Here is an 18,384-nt window from a genome sequence, read left to right as displayed (position 1 = left end):
TGTTAATGTTAATAATTTTAGTGGTAATATAGATATTTAATAAGTATTAGTTGTTACATATATAGTTAGGTATGAATATACAGATAATAATATTGATTAATAAACAAAAATACAAAGATCACGGTTTTATCCAATGTCCTCCGTCCATTTCAGTTTCCGAATGTCCTTAAAGCTCTTAAAAGAACTTTAAAGGTCCTTTTAGATCTGGCTTGACTCCTAAGGAGTAATGTAAATTCTTCAGTCTATGGTCATGTTATTGACTTTTTTGGCATATTCCAGTGCTTTTTCATGGTCTGTAAAAAAGTGCTCCTTGGACTTGTAGAGGACTCTTAGTCTTGCGGGGTAAAACAAGCTGTATTTCAGATCAGGTACATCCTTCAGTATTCTCTTTGTCTCAGTGAACAGCGCTCTTTTCTTGAAGACTTCTGCCGGATAATCTCGATAAATACTGAATCTCGCACCTTCAAAAAGGAGCTGTCCGCCTCGAACAATTTTCTTCATTATATCATCAAATTCATGATCCAATTGTACCTTTACGATAATTTGTCTTGGACGGCCATCATCTTGTATACGACGTCCCTGCGCTCTATGAGCTCGACCGAGTGAAGGTTTGTGATCCAATTTTAAGGCTTTTTGTAATAGGTCTGCCACAAAATCCCGCGTACCCATTTCCTTCTCACTTCCTTCTTTCACCCCTACAATTCTTAGATTCTTACGTCTTTGACGCCCCTCCAAATCAATACACTTATCATTTAATTTGATCACCATATCGGAGAGGCGTTGGTTTTCAATAAGGAGTCGACTTACAGTTTCCGCACTTGTCGACACCGAATTCTCAAGTTCGGTTATCGCTGTTCTATGCTGATCAAGTATGTGATAAATGGGGTCCACCTTCGTTTCCACCGAAACAAGCCTGGTTTCCAGCACTTCCATCTGATCCTTGATCTCTTCCTCCCTCGTCTTCTTCCAGATTTCCAGCATTTGTTGAACGGTAGAAAGCATTTCTGCTTTAAAATCTACCTTAAAAGAGTCAAGTTCCTCTTTAAACTTCTCTCCAAACTTCTCTCCAAAGGTTTTCATTTCGGCAGAGAGAAAAATTTTAAGATCCTCCATTTCAGACTTTTTCGGTTTCGTTTTCTTCGAAGGGTCTTCCTGGGCCGTCGTTGTAACTGAGGTCGAGGCCTCTGTAAGGCCTTCCTCTTCCTTCTGCTGTCTCCCTTTACCGACTTTTTTTTGTGTCCCACGGGGGGGGGGGGTATGTTGTACCGACGACATATCTTAAAGTCGCGCGCCTGATGACGTCACGCAGGCAGCCGTTCAGATCGCGATCGCTGCAGGTAAGACCCGATTTTCTCCCGTTTTAAATTTCTTCGGCACGGAGCTAGTTGGCGCTGGACTCAAGCCTCCATAGCGCCACTGGAAGTCCTCCGATATGTTATTTTTGACCCCTTCATGACCCCCGGACAAACCCCAAACGACCCCCCATGGGGGGGTCACGACCCCCAGGTTAAGAACTGCTGTGTTAGAGACATCAACCAAACCTTAGGCTTACCAAAATCAACTGTTTGGAACATCATTATGAAGAAAGAGAGCACTGGTGAGCTTACTAATCGCAAAGGAACTGGCAGGCCAAGGAAGACCTCCACAGCTGATGACAGAAGAATTCTCTCTATAATAAAGAAAAATCCCCAAATACCTGTCCGGATCAGAAACACTCTTCAGGAGTCAGATGTGGATTTGTCAATGACCACTGTCCACAGAAGACTTCATGAACAGAAATACAGAGGCTACACTGCAAGATGCAAACCACTGGCTAGCTGCAAAAATAGGATGGCCCAGTTACAATTTGCCAAGAAGTACTTAAAAGAGCAACCACATTTCTGGAAAAAAGATCTTGTGGACAGATGAGACGAAGATTAACTTATATCAGAGTGATGGTAAGAGCAAAGTATGGAGGAGAGAAGGATTCTGCTTCCACAGATTCACACAGAGAGTGGTGAATCTGTGGAATTCGCTGCCACAGAAGGTAGTTGAGGCCAGTTCATTGGCTATATTTAAGAGGGAGTTAGATGAGGCCCTTGTGACAAAAGGGATCAGGGGGTATGGAGAGTAGGCAGGTACAGGATACTGAGTTGGATGATCAGCCATGATCATATTGAATGGCGGTGCAGGCTTGAAGGGCTAAATGGCCTACTCCTGCACCTATTTTCTATGTTTCTATGCTCAAGATCCAAAGCATACCACCTCATCTGTGAAACACAGTGGTGGGGGTGTTGTGGCCTGGGCATGTATGGCTGCTGAAGGTACTGGCTCATTTATCTTTACTGATGATACAACTGCTGATGGTAGTAGCATAATGAATTCTGAAGTGTGTAGACACATCCTATTTGCTCAAGTTCAAACAAATGCCTCAAAACTCATTGGTCAGTAGTTCATTCTATAGCAAGATAATGATCCCAAACCTACTTCTAAAGCAACAAAGGAGTTTTTCAAAGCAAAAAAATGGTCAATGCTTGAGTGGCCAAGTCAATCACCTGATCTGAACCCAATTGAGCATGCCTTTTATATGCTGAAGAGAGGCATGCAATACAGGCCTGGAAGAGCATCACCAGAGAAGACACTCAGCAACTGGTAATGTCCATGAATCACAGACTTCAAGCAGTCACTGCATGCAAAGGATATGCAACAAAATACTAAACATGACTACTTTCATTGACATGACATTGCTGAGTCCTAAACATTGTGGTGCCCTAAAATGGGGGACTATGCATAAACACTGTTGTAATTTCTATATGGTGAAACCAAAATGTATAAAAATTGCCTTTATTAAATTCTGACAAGGTGCACTTTAACGACATGTGATTTTTTTTCTATTACAAATCTCAAATTGTTGAATACAGAGGCAAATAAATAAATGATGGGTCTTTGTCCCAAACATTATGAAGGGCACAGTATACTGTTGAATCGTATCTACTGTGCATATGACTAAATCTCCAGCATGACCATCATTCAGAACCAAGTTAACATAATTGGGCAGTTTGAAAGCATTTTGAAGTTTATATATTTTGTTAAATCTCATGTATCAAATTTATGTTACAAGCTGAATGCTCTACAGTTTCAATTCTATTTTTGCGGGAAAAAACTATTTTATTACTGAAGTGAAACCACAAGCAGCATTAATGCCCCTGTCCAACGAGGAGGGAAAAGGAGAGGTATTTATGAAAATTGAGAATGCATTCAAATAATGCGTGTTGAGAGACATTGATTGATCCATGTGTTTTATTTGGGTTCATAGCAATAATTGCGATTGTCACCTAGAATTTTGAACTTAATAGTTTTATTTTGTGTACTTAGCAATAAGCAATTAAATGAGCTATTTCATTTTCAACTCAGCTGGCATGAAGTTAGTGACTTATTTAGTTAAGTTCAGTACTTACCTGTTTCTGCCATTTCATGCAAGGTGATCATTGAATATGGAGGCTCTTGATCACTAAAAGAAATAAAAAAAAGTTACTCAGCATATTGTACCAAAAGTCACAATCTGCAGGAATTATCGAAAGCCAGAAACAAATCTTAACGGAAGCTCTTTTGGTTACACATAATTTTTTATTGACTGTACTGTACAATGTACTGTACAATGTACTGATTAAATTAACAATGTACTGTACAATGTACTGATTAAATTAACAATGAATCATCTGCATTTTACAATACATAGACTTTATTTGATCAAATGCAATCAACTCTTTGTCACTAACCATGTATTTTCAGCAAGACGGTGACTATATTGGCTCTCAGGAAAAAAATCAACAAGGTGCATCCCAAATCATGACTAACCATTTGCATTTTACAGATAGCCACAATGAAAATTGTTGTAATGCAAATTGATGCAATGGAAATGAAAACACAAAATAACTGGGAACTGGAGCATTTAGCCAGCATTACACTTTCAAATGTCACAGATGAAATGCATTTCATATTTAAAGATGTACATAACTAAATATTTTTTTAATATATTTACTTATCTTTCCAGACAGCCCAGATTTCACAACTCTGCTTACGAATTCATCCCCAATTTAATTACATGAATCATCCTTCTACTTTCAAGAATAAACATGTCAGATCTTCTAATCATCAGCATATGTTTTTTTACACCTAATGTACATCATATACTTTATGATCTGAAAAGACACCATCCAATGTCAATGAGATCACAAGTTTGACTATTGATACATGTGGTAGCTTTGTAGATAGACACAAAATGGAATAACTCAGCGGGCCAGGAAGCATCTCTGGATAGAAGGAATGGTCGATGCTTCGGGTCAAAACCCTTCTTATGTTCAGTTGCTGGAGAGAGCACCTGGATCAATGGGAAGTAGGTTTTAATTTTACTGAACAGAATCAACACCAAAATCTTGGAGCAGTGCAATATCACAGAGTTAATTCACATCCTAAAATATGAACCTCTATTTAATGGGCAAGTCTGTTTCATAGCAAGGCTTATACATATTGTATGTGCTTCATTTCTTCCCCTTCCCTTTAAACTAGAAAGGGACATGGTTTTCTCATTATTATCATCACTGCACCAAAGACCCAGTTATAATCCTGACCTCAGGTGCTGTCCATATGATTTGCATATTCCCCATGACCATGAGGATTTCATCCCATATCCCAAAGATGTGCAAGTTGAATGTTCATTGGCCACTATAAATTGCAGCTGGTGTGTAGGCGAAGACTGGAATCTAGAGGTGGCATTGCTCATTTGTAAATAGGGCAAAAATAAAAAGGGGATTAAAAGGCAGGATTAGTGTAAATAAGTGGCTGCTGCTCAGTGTAGATATTTTGTGCTGTATGTTTATGATCATCTATGCTGCAGGTAATCAAAATAACAAGAGCAAACTATATTCAAGCATAGTTATGTTTAAGCAAACTATTGGCTAAACTGTGAGGAAGGCAAATCACCTGCACAAGTCTTGTACTACATAACACAACCAGTTTCCCTTCATTCTTTCCATTAACATCCCGAGCTGCATGGGAGCGTGCTGACAATAAAGTTATTGCCCTCAATAACTTCTCTTTTAAGTTTTCCCACTTTCTACGAAGGTGCAGGCATGCACACTTGCATGTTGTTTTGTTGGCTATGTGAAAGGGTCCCAGAGTAGGTTAATTCCAAATCTACTCTGGCATCCTTTGCCTACCGTTCCCCTGCTACACGTCCTCACCTGACATCCCATTAACTTCCACATCCAACATATGATCCTTCACTTTTGCCCGCTCCAAAGGCATCCTGCCACCAGTCATATCTCCGCTAGTCTTCGCCCCTCTTTCTGCAGGGACAATTTGTTCCATGACTCCAAGGTCTGCTCAAACCTTACACCACCCCCTACAGTTTTGCCCCGCACTTTCAGTTGCAACCATAAGTGCTATACTTGTTCCCTTCCACTTATCCAGGGACATAACAGCACTTCCAAACAAGACAGAAATTCACTTGCCTAATCTATTACATTCATTGGTTATTCCACATTGATGTAGAATGCCTGTAACGGCTATCTTGAGCAAGTTTTACATTATTTATATCAAGGCTGTTGGGTGTATGGAATGAGCTGCTGGAGGAGGTAGTTGAGGCAGGTATTATCGCAACATTTAAGAAACATTTAGTGGTACACAGATTGGATAGGTTTAGAAGGATATGGGCCACTTGCAGGCAGGTGGGATTAGTGTAGTTGGGGCTTTTTGGTTGGCGTGGGCGAGTTGGGCCAGTGGGCCTGTTTCCACGCTGTATGGCTCTATAATTTCACAAAGATAATGGTTGGGACAAATGAGCAGAGGTTTTCTTGCATTATGGTAGAGAATCATTCTCACTGATTTAAAAACATATTTCATGGAGGTTTTTGATCTGGAAGAATGCTTCCTTTTTTTGTTTATCGCTTAATGTCTATTATTTTGTGTTTCACTGTTTTAAATTAAATGACATTTAAAAATGGAAAATTTAAATGCATTGAAGAGAAACAAAAATTCTCTCAGCAAACTCAAAATATCAGCCATCTCTGTTGGTTTGTTCAAGATGTGGGGTCTCAGCAGTGTGCCCCCCAAGGCCTATTACCAAGTGAACTGAGCAATAATATGCTTCTTCCCTTGCAGTAATATGTCCCTCTTCCCTTAACCATGGAAAGTTTGGCTCTAACCCCCTAGTCATTCCTTCTTTTCCTCGCTCTTGTCTACAGAAGACACAAAAGCTTGAAAGTGTGCATCATCAGACTCATTCTCAGTGCATCATCAGACTCATTGAAAGTGTATCAGACGCATCATCAGTGCATCATCAGACTCATTGAAAGTGTGCATCATCAGAGCTTATTCCCCTCTGTTATCAGGCTTCTGAATGGTCGTTCCACAAGCTAGGGTACTGTCCGATTCACCTCCACCCAATTGTGGACATTGGACTTTGTCTAAGGAAATTATGTGCTACAATGCCAAACTATATTCAGCATTCTGTAACTTCCCCTTTGCTCGACCTAATGCACTGCAGTTTGATTTGTATTTATGTATGGTATAACTGATCTGTTTGGACAGCATTCAAAACAATGCATTTCACTATACTTTGGCACACATGACAATGATAAACCCAAAACTCAGCTTTGATAAGCTAACGTTAAAAAACAATGTTGTCTTGGCAACTCAGTGACACATTCAAGTTTGCTTTCACATTGTTTGATGTGTGCTAATTCTTCACTTTAAATCAGTTGCTTATAGTTATTTAGGAAAGTACTGCAGATGCTGGTTTAAATCAAAGGTAGACACAAAATGCTGGAGTAACTCAGCGGGACAAGCAGCATCTCTGTGGAGAGAAGGAATCAGATGCTGCCTGTCCCGCTGAGTTACTCCAGCATTTTGTGTCTACCTTGCTTATAGTTGTTGGTTGGCATAGCCAGAGCATCCCAAATTTCTTAGTAAACAAAGTGGTTTGTTTGCTCGGCATTTTGTGTTGGCTAGCTGTGTTAGTGGGTGTGGTATAATGCAATGGTAATGATAATGCACCTCAATCCTTAAAAAGACATTAGTGAGACAAGCAGATTTAAAAACATATTCCACTGCTACTGACACAAGCTTTTTATTCAATTTGGTATCTTCAAATTTCCTCAGATGCCCCACAGAAACTAATTGCTTGATGCTGTATACAATGTTCCACCCTGCATGATAATATCACTATTGTAAGATACCAGAGATTCCCTACAATAGAAAAGCTTTGCTAATGCATCACTAATCATATCACTTGGGGACATCCGGAAAGAGCTTGCCCACCAATTAAATATTATTCCCGCGTAGCACACATGTAATGTTGCAAGTTCTTCAACTAATTGGTCAAGACTCCAGGTAATATGTGCTCTTTTTTTGAAAGAATATCATAGGGTTACATACTTCAACCCAATAGCTGACAATACCTCCATTTAAAAATTTCAGCTGCAAAGACTCTACCTCAGAAACAAGAGCTACCTATTGATTTAAACAACATATCATTAATTTGATTGCTTTTACAAATGAGATAGGCCAGCAAAAACAGTACATCTGATATATGCATTCCCCGAGTGATCTGATAGATTTACTTTCATTATTTACTAGTTTATTGAAGCCCCTTGCTCATTCTAATGTGCGTTAGAATCTGTTTGGCGGCGCGACTCACCCGTTGCAGCGGCCCCTACAGCCTGTCTGTCTTTTTTTTTTTTTGTCTAGTTAAATGTAGTGTTGGTGTTTTTTTAATACTGGTTTTAAATGTGTATATGTGGGGGGCGGGGGAAACTGTTTAAAATCTCTTCCCTGTCCGGGAGACCCGACCTTTTCCCTGTCGAGTCTCCGTTGTCGTTGGGGCCTAGCACCGTGGAGCGGCCTCCAACCTGAACGACCCGGGGGCTCGGGAGACTGCGGAGCTGCGGACTACTCACCATCGTGGGGCTGGCCGGCCTCGGAGCGTGGGGAGCGGTGGTGACTCGCTGCTGCGACTCGACTCCTGGGGCTCGGAGGCTCCAGCAACGCAGCCGCAGGTCCGGTGGACTGGGACATCGAGAGCTCGCAGGTCCGGGTGGAGAGACCGCTTCCCGGAGCTCCCGCAACGCGACTTCTCCAGCCCGTGTCGTGGGGTTGGAACGACCCGGAGCGGGGACGTACGTCGCCCGGCACGGCTTCTTGGCCGTGGGACATTACAGCGCCCGCCGGGGGCTCCAACATTGTGACTTTTAGACCGGGAGCGGGGCCGTACATCGCCCGGCACGGCCTAAAATGGCCGTGGGACTTAGCATCGCCCGCCTGGGGCTTGGATATCGGGAGAGAAATGGAGAACAGGGGAGAGAAAAGAACCCACTGTGATGGATGTTTGTGTGAATTAAATTGTGTGTATGTCTGTAGGAAATTGTCTTTGTTTGTATGGCTGTGGAAACGGAATTTCGTTTGAGCCTCACTGAGGCTCAAATGACAATAAATGGTATTGTATTGTATTGTATTGTTAATGTCTTGGGAACATTGCAGAAAACTTTGACATGTGCAATGACATAATTTGGAGCATTGTAAATATTGAGAGAATAGTAATAGACTCAAGGGGTGGGGGAGGGGGGGAAGAGGAAGAAACTGGAGGGGTAGAAAATGCAGACAGTCGATGAAATTCAATGCTGGAAAAAGGTAGCACAAACTTGTTAGAAAAATATGAAAGATTAGGCAAGGTAAATGCAACATTTCAAAGGTAAAGCAGGAAGAAAACAAATCCAAGGTTGTCCAATCTCTCCTCACAGCTAATCCTGTCTAATCCAGACAGTATTGTGGTAAACCTCTTATGCATCTTATCAAAAGCCTCCACATTCTTGTTCTAATAGGGCAACCAAAACGGCATAAAATAGTCCAAATATAGCCTAAGAAGAGCCCTAGAAAGCTGCCATATAACTTCCTGACATACACAATGCCCCAACCTATCCTGGCAAGGATATCATATGCCTTTTTTTATCACGGAAAAACAAAGAACTGCAGGCTCTTGTTTACTAAAAAAAAGTGACAAAAGTGTTGGAGTGAAACAGCTGGTCTGGTAGCATCTTTGGAGAACATGATAGATGATATTTCAGGTTTGGGACCTTTATGGAATATCTCTTGTGTCCTAAAGGGTCCCGGCTCAAAACCCCACTTTATCCATGTTCTCCAGAGATGCTGCCCGACCTGCTGAGTTACTCCAGCATTGCAGACCATTGGGAAGTGTGGGTGGGGGGGGGGGTGGGGGGGGGAAATTACTGTTATTGCGGCTCATGGTGTAGCCCCCGAAGACAGCACTTTCTTCAGGCCGCCACCACCGATAGGATGTGCTTGGTCACCGTGGAACTCCCTCGCCGCTCATCAGCTGCCACTTCTACCCGTCGACCGTCGCTTTGTCTGTTCCCCATTCCACCTCAACCTCCTCCTCTTCTTCCTTTCCCATAGTCGCCAACATCTTTCAGGGTGGAGTGGGGTCATCGGTGAGATGGAGGGGGTAGCAGGAGAAGGGGGGGGGGGGGGAAGGGAAGAGGAGGTATCCAGATGGACAGAGAGACGGGAGGTCTCTACATGGTTCTGTCTGCAAAGTTATTAACCAACCCATTTACAATTATGTCCAAATCATTACATCTTTAGTGAGAATAACTTCGCAATCCTGCCTTCTATGAATTACCCTTGCTAAATCCAAACAACCAAGTCACCATGTATCCAACTCATCATAATCTTCTGGATCAGTCAACTTGAAGGATTTCATCAAACTCCTCAATATAAAAACAGACATCCACCAGATATCTTCACCACCTGTTCAAAAAACTCCAAGTTCGTGAGATATGACCTGGCACAGGCAATGGCCATGCTCACTGTCCCTAATTATATCATTCTCTAACAAAGCAACGAAATCCTATTCGGAAGACTCCTTCCTCTCCAGTAGCTTCCCAACTAATGACGCGAGGCTCACCTGTCTATAATTTCTCGATTCTATCTATTTCATTGCTTCAACAAAGTAACAATATTGGCTACTCTCCAATAACAATATTGGCAAGTCCACCAGGAGCTTGTCTGTGGCTAGAGAAGATAAAGATCTTCAAGGACCCTGCAGCCCCCTCCCTCTCTCAATAACCTGGGATAGATCCCATCAGGCTCTGAAGATTGTTCAAAAGGGAACTGCAGATGCTGGAATATCGAAGGTACACAAAATTGCTGGGGAAACTCAGCGGGTGCAGCAGCATCTATGGAGCGAAGGAAATAGGCGACGTTTCGGGCCGAAACCCTTCTTCAGACTGATGGGGGGTGGGGGAAAGAAAGAAGGAAAAGGGGAGGAGGAGGAGGAGCCCGAGGGCGGGCGGATGGGAGGGTGGGAGGAGACAGCTAGAGGGTTAAGGAAGGGGAGGAGACAGCAAGGGCTAGCCAAATTGGGAGAATTCTATGTTAATGCCATAAGGACGCAAGGTCCCCAGACGGAATATGAGGTGCTGTTCCTCCAATTTCCGCTGTTGCTCACTCTGGCAATGGAGGAGACCCAGGACAGAGAGGTCGGACTGGGAATGGGAGGGGGAGTTGAAGTGCTGAGCCACCGGGAGGTCAGGTAGGTTATTGCGGACTGAGCGGAGGTGTTCGGCGAAACGATCGCCCAACCTACGCTTGGTCTCACCGATGTAAATCAGCTGACATCTAGAGCAGCGGATGCAGTAGATGAGGTTGGAGGAGATACAGGTGAACCTTTGTCGCACCTGGAACGACTGCTTGGGACCTTGGATGGAGTCGAGGGGGGAGGTGAAGGGACAGGTGTTGCATTTCTTGCGGTTGCAGGCTCTGAAAATTATCCACCTTAATGCTCTTCAGGAGCCCCAACACCACCATCATGATTTATTAACTCCCTACTAGACGGAGCTTTTGAGACAACTTCTGCAGATTCTTTCAATTGCATCTTGTGAAATACGTGGCAGAACAGAAGAGGAAAAATAAAAAATATGGATGCTGGAAATCTGAAATAAAACAAATAAATTCTGCAAGTTAATAAAGTTTTAAGATGTAGAAGACAAGGAAGGCAGGAAAATAGAAAAGAGCAGCGAAAGATATCTGGGGTGATAATAGGATTAATTAGGAAATTAAAGTCTTGGGAAATGAAAATATTTTTTTTAATCTCAAGTAGTTGAAGTTTGTGTAAAAGTGTCCAGCTCAAAATATTTCATTGTTTTGCAGCTACATTAGAACAAAGCAAGATTCCAGGGTCAGAGTGTGAAAAAGAAATAAAGTGACCTACAAAAGCTCAAGTTCTTGAGAATGAATGGATGTTTTCCACAACTCAGTCGAACAATTTGTACCAGATCGCCACATTGCAAAATGTACATCATAACATTAAATGCAGCACAGTCAATTGTAAACAATGCATACTAAATGGCAAGTACTAGAGGAAACTGTTATTTTATTTGAAGATGCTTTGGAAAAGGAAGAAATAAAAAGGCAGGTGTTACGTCTCTTGCAGCTGCAAAGGATGTGAAAAGGGGAGCAAATGTCATTTAAGTAAATGAGAAAAGCACAAGGACTACAGTTGTAGCAAAAGAATACTTTCACAATAGTTAAACATAAGGATATGTGTGTATTGGTGATATTGTAATAGAAAATATGGGAACTCGTGATTGAGTTTCGTGTTTGGGTGGAGAAAAGCAAGGTCCAGGGAACACTATTCCAGTTTTGGAAGGCTTGAGAGAAGTGCAGGTATAAGTTCTACGTAATCATTTCATCTTTCACAGATGCCACCTGGCCTGTTATGCACTTCCAGAACATGCTCTATTTCACATTTCCAGCCAACATTTCGCTTTTACTTGAAAGTTATTTTAATTTCACACAAACTCTTTCACATGCTCAAAGTAAGTGTTGGATTATGCCCTTGTGAAAAACATTCTGATGAAGCTAGCCTTTGAATATCTGTCATACAAGTTAACTATAATCTGTAAACCAGTATTAGATCATTCAGACTAAAATATTTGCATACCCCTGTACTCCTAAATATCCATCTCCTTTTCCAATTCATCTCTTTAATATGACATCTAGTTTCACCTTTGTGCACACATTGACCTTTAAAAAAAAAAGAGCTGCCAGAGGAAGCAGTTGAAGCAGATGCAAAAGCATGCAAAAGACATTTTGACGGATACTTGAATAGGAAAGGTTTATAGGGATTTAGGACTGGGTTTTGAGATGGTCATTTTGGCCGAGGGGCTATTACTGTGCTGCATGACTCTACATATTTTCAAATTTGTAAATAAATAATAAACTATTTAAGTCTGCATTCATAATAAAATTCTGTTAACTCAAGTAGAAATTCAACAAAAATCTGCATGTGCTGAAACTCTGATTAAAAAGAAAATATTGAATCTGATGAAGAATCATTGACTTTACATGTTTCTCGCTTTGCCTGACCTACTGGGCAAAAGGCACAAATTCACAAATGCCAAATTGGCAATGGGGGTCACTAAAATCATGAAGAATGCCACAATTTGCATAACAATAAGTTTTAAATTTCTTTATTATTACTGTCCTATCAGAAATTAAAAAGATCCAAAGAAGAGTACCGATCCGAAACATCCCCTGTTCAACCTGCTGGGTTCTTCCACAATTTGCATTTTCACAAATAAAATGGACTTGGAGAACATACCAGTGCAGATGCGAGTTTGATCAGATCCGAGTTCACTCATGTACACAGTTGGGTGGAGCCTTTTACTCATCATTAATGAATCATAACTCCATTAAAGTTCCCATAAAGCATTTCTGAGAAATCGAAAACTGTGGCTCCTACATCAGAGAAAATGACTTTCACCTCTTCAATTATCCCTTTCTCAATTATTCTAAACTGCACTTGGGTAAACCTGGGCTGTGTTGTATTGCCATTGCCAACCCGATACAGTAAAGTTAAAACTTAAAATTGACAATAGAAGTTTGACAGGCGGCTCAATCCTTCCGGGTGTAAAGACAGAACTCCCGTCTGTCCCAACCCTAAAGTTAGACATAGAAGATGTGTGGAAAAACTTCAAGGCAGTCAGACTTCCCCAAATTCGACCCAAATACAGTACTTGGAACTTCTTACGTTTTGTTCCACCTCCTCAGGGCCGTTGATCACCCTCGAGATGCAAAATAAGGTGGCGGGATGGGGAGGGGTTGAGAAGAAGTGGGAGCCCGACTGCAGGCAGATAAGAGAGAGAGAGAGCGAAGCAACTTACTTATCCACCAGTGTGCGAATGACAGCCAGCGTGTCCAGCACCAGGCAGTCCACGTTCTGCTTCTTCCTGCGAGGTTCGTGGGGCCCCCGACCCCTCCTGGGCGGCCTCGCCGGCTCCCGGGAGCGGCTCCTAGGCTCGCCCTCGGCGTTGTTGTGATGCTGGTGAAGGGGGTGGTGATGTTGGCGATGATGAGAAGAGGACGAGGATGGCGGCGGAGGAGGGGGCGGCTGGTGACAGCGCTGGGCCGGGGGCGCCGCGTTCTCGCCGGCGTCGCTGTCCTCCCGACACACGCAGCTGTTCCCCATGCGGCCTGCAGCGCCGGGCGGCTCTCGGGAAAGGAGAAACCCTCGCACCAGGCTCCGAGTGGCGTGGAATATGGTCCAGGCCGCTACGATCATCTAGGAAGGCAGCCGCCTCGACAGCGTCACCATCCTGTCCCGGGCGCCGGCCTGTCAGTGCGGCTCTAGCGGCGGACTCCCGCTCCGGGGCACCAGGCCGCCCGCCATCTTAGCTCCGACACCGACACCGACGGCCCGGGCGCCGCCGTAGCCGCCATCGCTTTAATTGTTTTAAATATAAAGAATCACCAGCTGCAACAGCCGCCGCCGCTGCCCCGCCCCGCTGGAGTCTGAGGAAACGCCTCCACCCACCGCTTTACGGTGATCAACAAGCCGCCGTGTCGCTTCCCTTTGGTCTCCAGCGGACGCCCACAAGCGGGAAACTCAGTGTCGTCGTCTCCGCCGCCCACAAGCGGGAAGCCCGGTGTCGCCGCCACCGTTCGCCGTCTATTTGTAAAAGGCCCGCGCCGTGCCCCGAGCTCCAGCCCCCTCCGATTGGCTTTCTCTCGCCACGCCCGCCCCAGCCCGCCATTCATTCAATCCCATCCTTTGAAGGTGTCTTACACACACAACTGGAAGAAGATGAGTGATGGGGGAAGAAAAAAGAAATGTACTGCAAAAAAAGTGACACAAAGTGCTGGAGTCACATCACTCCAATAGTCAGCGTCAGCCATCCAAATATGACTACTTCCTTCTGTTTATTTCCAATTCTCAATATATGATAACATAGTTTATTGTAAGCAACTGTAGATGCTGATTTACACTGAAGTATTTGCACAAATGCGGGAATCTTCGGTGCCTATGCTAATAATATCCCACGAGGGACACCAACTGCATTGTACTTTATCACTTACCGCACTACATACCTTAGTTCCACTTTATCTGCTGCTTGCACCGTTAAAATAACTCAATATACAATTGTTAAGCCGAATTTCCCTTCCATGCAATCATGTTGTCTTTGCTTAATAATATTGTGATTTCCTTTCCATCCTTTTTGCCACTTATAAATATAATTTTATATATATATATTTTCCATACTGATTTGAGGTATCTTTACTGTAATTCATTGCTCCCCCCCATTGAGTAGTTGGAAAATGCCTTTGCTATCTTCCAATCCATCATCACCTCTGCAAAACTACCTTGATCCAGCTATTAATTTTTGAACCCAAGGCATTTAAAATTATCTTATTTGTGCTACCAATTACTTCATCTCCACACAACTATTGACGCATCTATCTTCTCCCATCCTGCTTTGGCTCCTAGCTTTGCTCCTGCATGTAAAATTATGCAGACCTGACCATATTTAGATAATTATTCATCCATCAGTACATGCTCCAAGTCAACTATATTAAGCACTAGACTAAGTCACACAGGAGGGCTTGTCCCCCAACGCAACATTCCACCTCTCCACCAATTTTTCTTCGATGGGAAAAATCCTCGGTAGGAGGGGGACTGAGTAAGATGTCCATAAATCACAGCCGTACGTGATAGTGTTTTTTTTCTAAAATCAATATAAAGCGCAAGGCAAGGCAAGGCAACTTTAATTAGGCAACACAGCTTTAGCATTTCCAAACCAAAGGCAACACAGCTTTAGCATTTCCAAACCAAAGGCAACACAGCTTTAGCATTTCCAAACCAAAGGCAACACAGCTTTAGCATTTCCAAACCAAAGGCGACACAGCTTTAAGTAGGTAAGTAAGTAAGTTTATTGGCCAAGTATTCACATACAAGGAATTTTCCTTGGTGCTCTGCCCACAAGTAACAACAATGACAGTTACGAATGACTCAGAAAACACTAAACATTAATAATAATAAGACATTAATGATAAAACACCATTGATCAAGCATGTGAACCAACAAAATACCAGATCAAAGGGAGGCTACAAATCTTTGCTTGTTGAGTAGAGCAACTACTCGTGGATAAAAACAGTTTTTATGTCTGGCTGTGGCAGCTTTGACAGTCCGGAGTCGTCTTCCAGAAGGAAGTTATTCAAAGAGTTTGTGGCCAGGGTGCGAGGGGTCAGAGATGATCTTGCCCGCTCGCTTCCTGGCCCTTCCAGTGTACAGTTCATCAATGGAGGGAAGGTTGCAGCCAATAATCTTCTCTGCTGATCAGACGATTCGCTGCAGCCTCCAGGTGTCGTGCTTGGTGGCTGAGCCAAACCAGACCATGATGGAGAAGGTGAGAACAGACTCTACGATGGCCGTGTAGAATTGGACCATTAATGCGTGTGGCAGATTGTGCTTCCTCAGCTGCCGCAGGAAGTACATCCTCTGTTGTGCCTTTTTGACTTTAGCATTTCCAAACCAAAGGCGACACAGCTTTAGCATTTCCAAACCAAAGGCGACACAGCTTTAGCATTTCCAAACCAAAGGCAACACAGCTTTAGCATTTAGTCTATGCTTAGACTATGCATAGACCAGGCGACCATTTCACTGAACACTTGCGCTCGGTTCGTCAAGGTCTGTTGGATATCCCAGTTGCTAACCATTTTATCTCCTCTTCCATATTTACCTTTCTGTCCTGGGCTCCTCCACCATTGCCGTAGTGAGGCCACATGCAAACTGGAGGAACTATTCTGTTGGGTAGCTTGCAACCCAACGGTATGAACATTGGATTCTCCAATTTTTGGTAACCAACCTACAAACTTGAAAGAGTGGGTTTATGGGAACTAATTTTAACCTCATGTAAAAGACCAAATCTAATCAATACTTCACTCCCACAGCACCGCGTTGAATTGCAAGCCAAGATTTTGCTCACGTCCTCAAGTGGAATTTGAGGCCAGACTTAGTTTAATGGGAAGTCGATCAATAAAAGAGTTAAAGTAACATCAATACATTTTGCTAACCATTTTAACATGTCTTCCCATTCCCGTACTGATCTTTCTGTCCTGGGACTCCTCCATTACCAGACTGAGGCCACTTGCAAACTGGAGGAAAAACACATATTCTGCTTGAGTAGCTTACAACCCAACGTTATAAACATTGAATTCTCCAATTTTAGGTAACAACAAAACCCTCCCCCTCTCCATACTTCCTCCGCATTCTCCTCGCTTCAGGAATACGGAGAGAAAATAAATGAGCAGAAGGAGAAGGGGAATTGCTGAATGGGTGCATGAGAAGTTTGGTGTAGCCTCACTCTCAGTGGGGGAGTCCAAGGGCAGACAGGTAGGTATCGGAATAGGAAGGGAAATTAAAATGTTCAGCAACCGAGCTCCAGCAGATCCTTGTGAACAGATCGCAAGTGTTTATCAAAGTGGTTGTCTAGTCTATGCACATCGACGTACAAGAGGCCACATCATGTTCTAGGAGCAGAATTAGGCCATTTGGCCCATCAAGTCTACTGTGCCATTCAGTCATGGCTGATCTATCTTTCCCTCTCAACCCCATTCTCCTGCCTTTGCCCCATTACCCCTGACATCCTTACTAATCAAAAGCTGTCACCAATAGACCAGGTCGGAAAAGGTGCAAGTAAACCCCTCTCCCCTGTAAGCCCGGAGGTGAGGGAGGAGGTTAGGGACAGGCAATGGTGCCTTCAATGTAGTCCCACCACCAGTCGCATCTTCCCATCTCCACCACTTTCAACACAGACCACGCTCTCCAAGATTCCTTGGTTCACTCATCTCTCCCATCCTGAGGCACTTTACCAACTACCTACGTAAAGGCACTATCATCCTGAACTTCTTCTAAAGTAAATGATATTCAAAGAAAAAAATAATGAAAACTGACTGCAGTATTATACAGTTGTATCTGCAGAGTTTATAATAAATATATGAGATACATAAGAGATCTCAAACATTCACATTCAACATTCACATGGAAAGAAACCTATATTCCGTAAATGTTTTATCTCTTGTGGTTGCATGAAACTTGCCTCTTTCTGTGCTGACTCTGGATATTTTGGAGGTAAATACAATTTAACCAATTCATTGAAAAAAAAAGTACAATTATATTTTTCTGGGTACAACTAAAACAGTTGAATGGGCTTCATGTGGGAGATTTCAAGACTACCAAGAATATATATATTAAAAATATTAGTCTCAATAGAACTGAGCAGAGACAATGAGGGGGATATGATAATTGGTGTCATTGGGTGGGAACAAAAAGATTCAGTTAAAATCCTCATTCACGGTTACTTTCCTGTTACTCTCATTGCAGGAAGGAACTTCCCAATCATTTGGTTCTATTAACTGGGAATTAGTGGCAAAAACAAACATTTCTCAGTTATGTTTGCCCAAATCTGATGTGAAGCAGATCAACGAAGCATTGCATGCATCGCAGGTAGAATCATTTATAATGCAAACCCCATATTAAATCAATCTATTATCTGCAGAGTTCTATATAATTAAATAATATGTTAAAGGGATGTAGAAGACAAAAAAAATGCAGAAAAAAGCATTCAGATATAATGAGAAATATATAGTATGTGATAAGACCAGGGACGATTGCTATAGATACATGTTTAAAGCTAGTCACATTTTACAACAATTACTTAAAATATAGTAAGAAGCGATAGTAAAATTAACAACGGTTGAATTGAGTTTTACTATCTTTGGTGTAAACCAGTATCTGCAGTTCCTTCCTACACTGTTTCAGTTTTAATGGGCATTACGGAAAAGTTCCAGTTGAATTTCATGTCACTGTGAGCACAGCCACACAGATAAGAGTTTATCAGCCAGACTTTAAAGACACACATTCTCAACAGCACCACACCCCGAACTGCTGCAGTTTTGGGAGCAACAGCAGCAGGAGGTTAGCAAGAGATACGACTGATTGGCTCTAGCCCAAGTGGGAGGAGAGAAGTGAGTCAGAGCTGGGAAAACAGT

The 18,384-nt window shown here is 42.7% G+C and overlaps 1 protein-coding gene across 1 annotated transcript in view; it reads right to left on the bottom strand.

Moving 5' to 3' along the window:
- The window catches only part of rspry1 (ring finger and SPRY domain containing 1), a 42,003-nt gene extending 27,969 nt beyond the window's left edge, over window positions 1-14,034 (bottom strand). The window contains exons 1-2 of the mRNA XM_033036193.1: window positions 13,221-14,034; window positions 3,438-3,490 (exon numbers count right to left, since the gene is read on the bottom strand). Of these exons, the coding sequence (XP_032892084.1) occupies window positions 3,438-3,490; window positions 13,221-13,618 (451 nt within the window). The 5' untranslated portion in view covers window positions 13,619-14,034. The remainder of the gene's footprint in view (window positions 1-3,437; window positions 3,491-13,220) is intronic.
- Between the last annotated feature and the right edge of the window lie 4,350 nt (window positions 14,035-18,384).

Source organism: Amblyraja radiata, chromosome 17 (genome assembly GCF_010909765.2).
Source record: "Amblyraja radiata isolate CabotCenter1 chromosome 17, sAmbRad1.1.pri, whole genome shotgun sequence".
Lineage (NCBI taxonomy): Eukaryota > Metazoa > Chordata > Chondrichthyes > Rajiformes > Rajidae > Amblyraja > Amblyraja radiata.
Note: the sequence above shows the minus strand (reverse complement) of the source record. Positions and strands in the feature narration are given on the sequence as shown.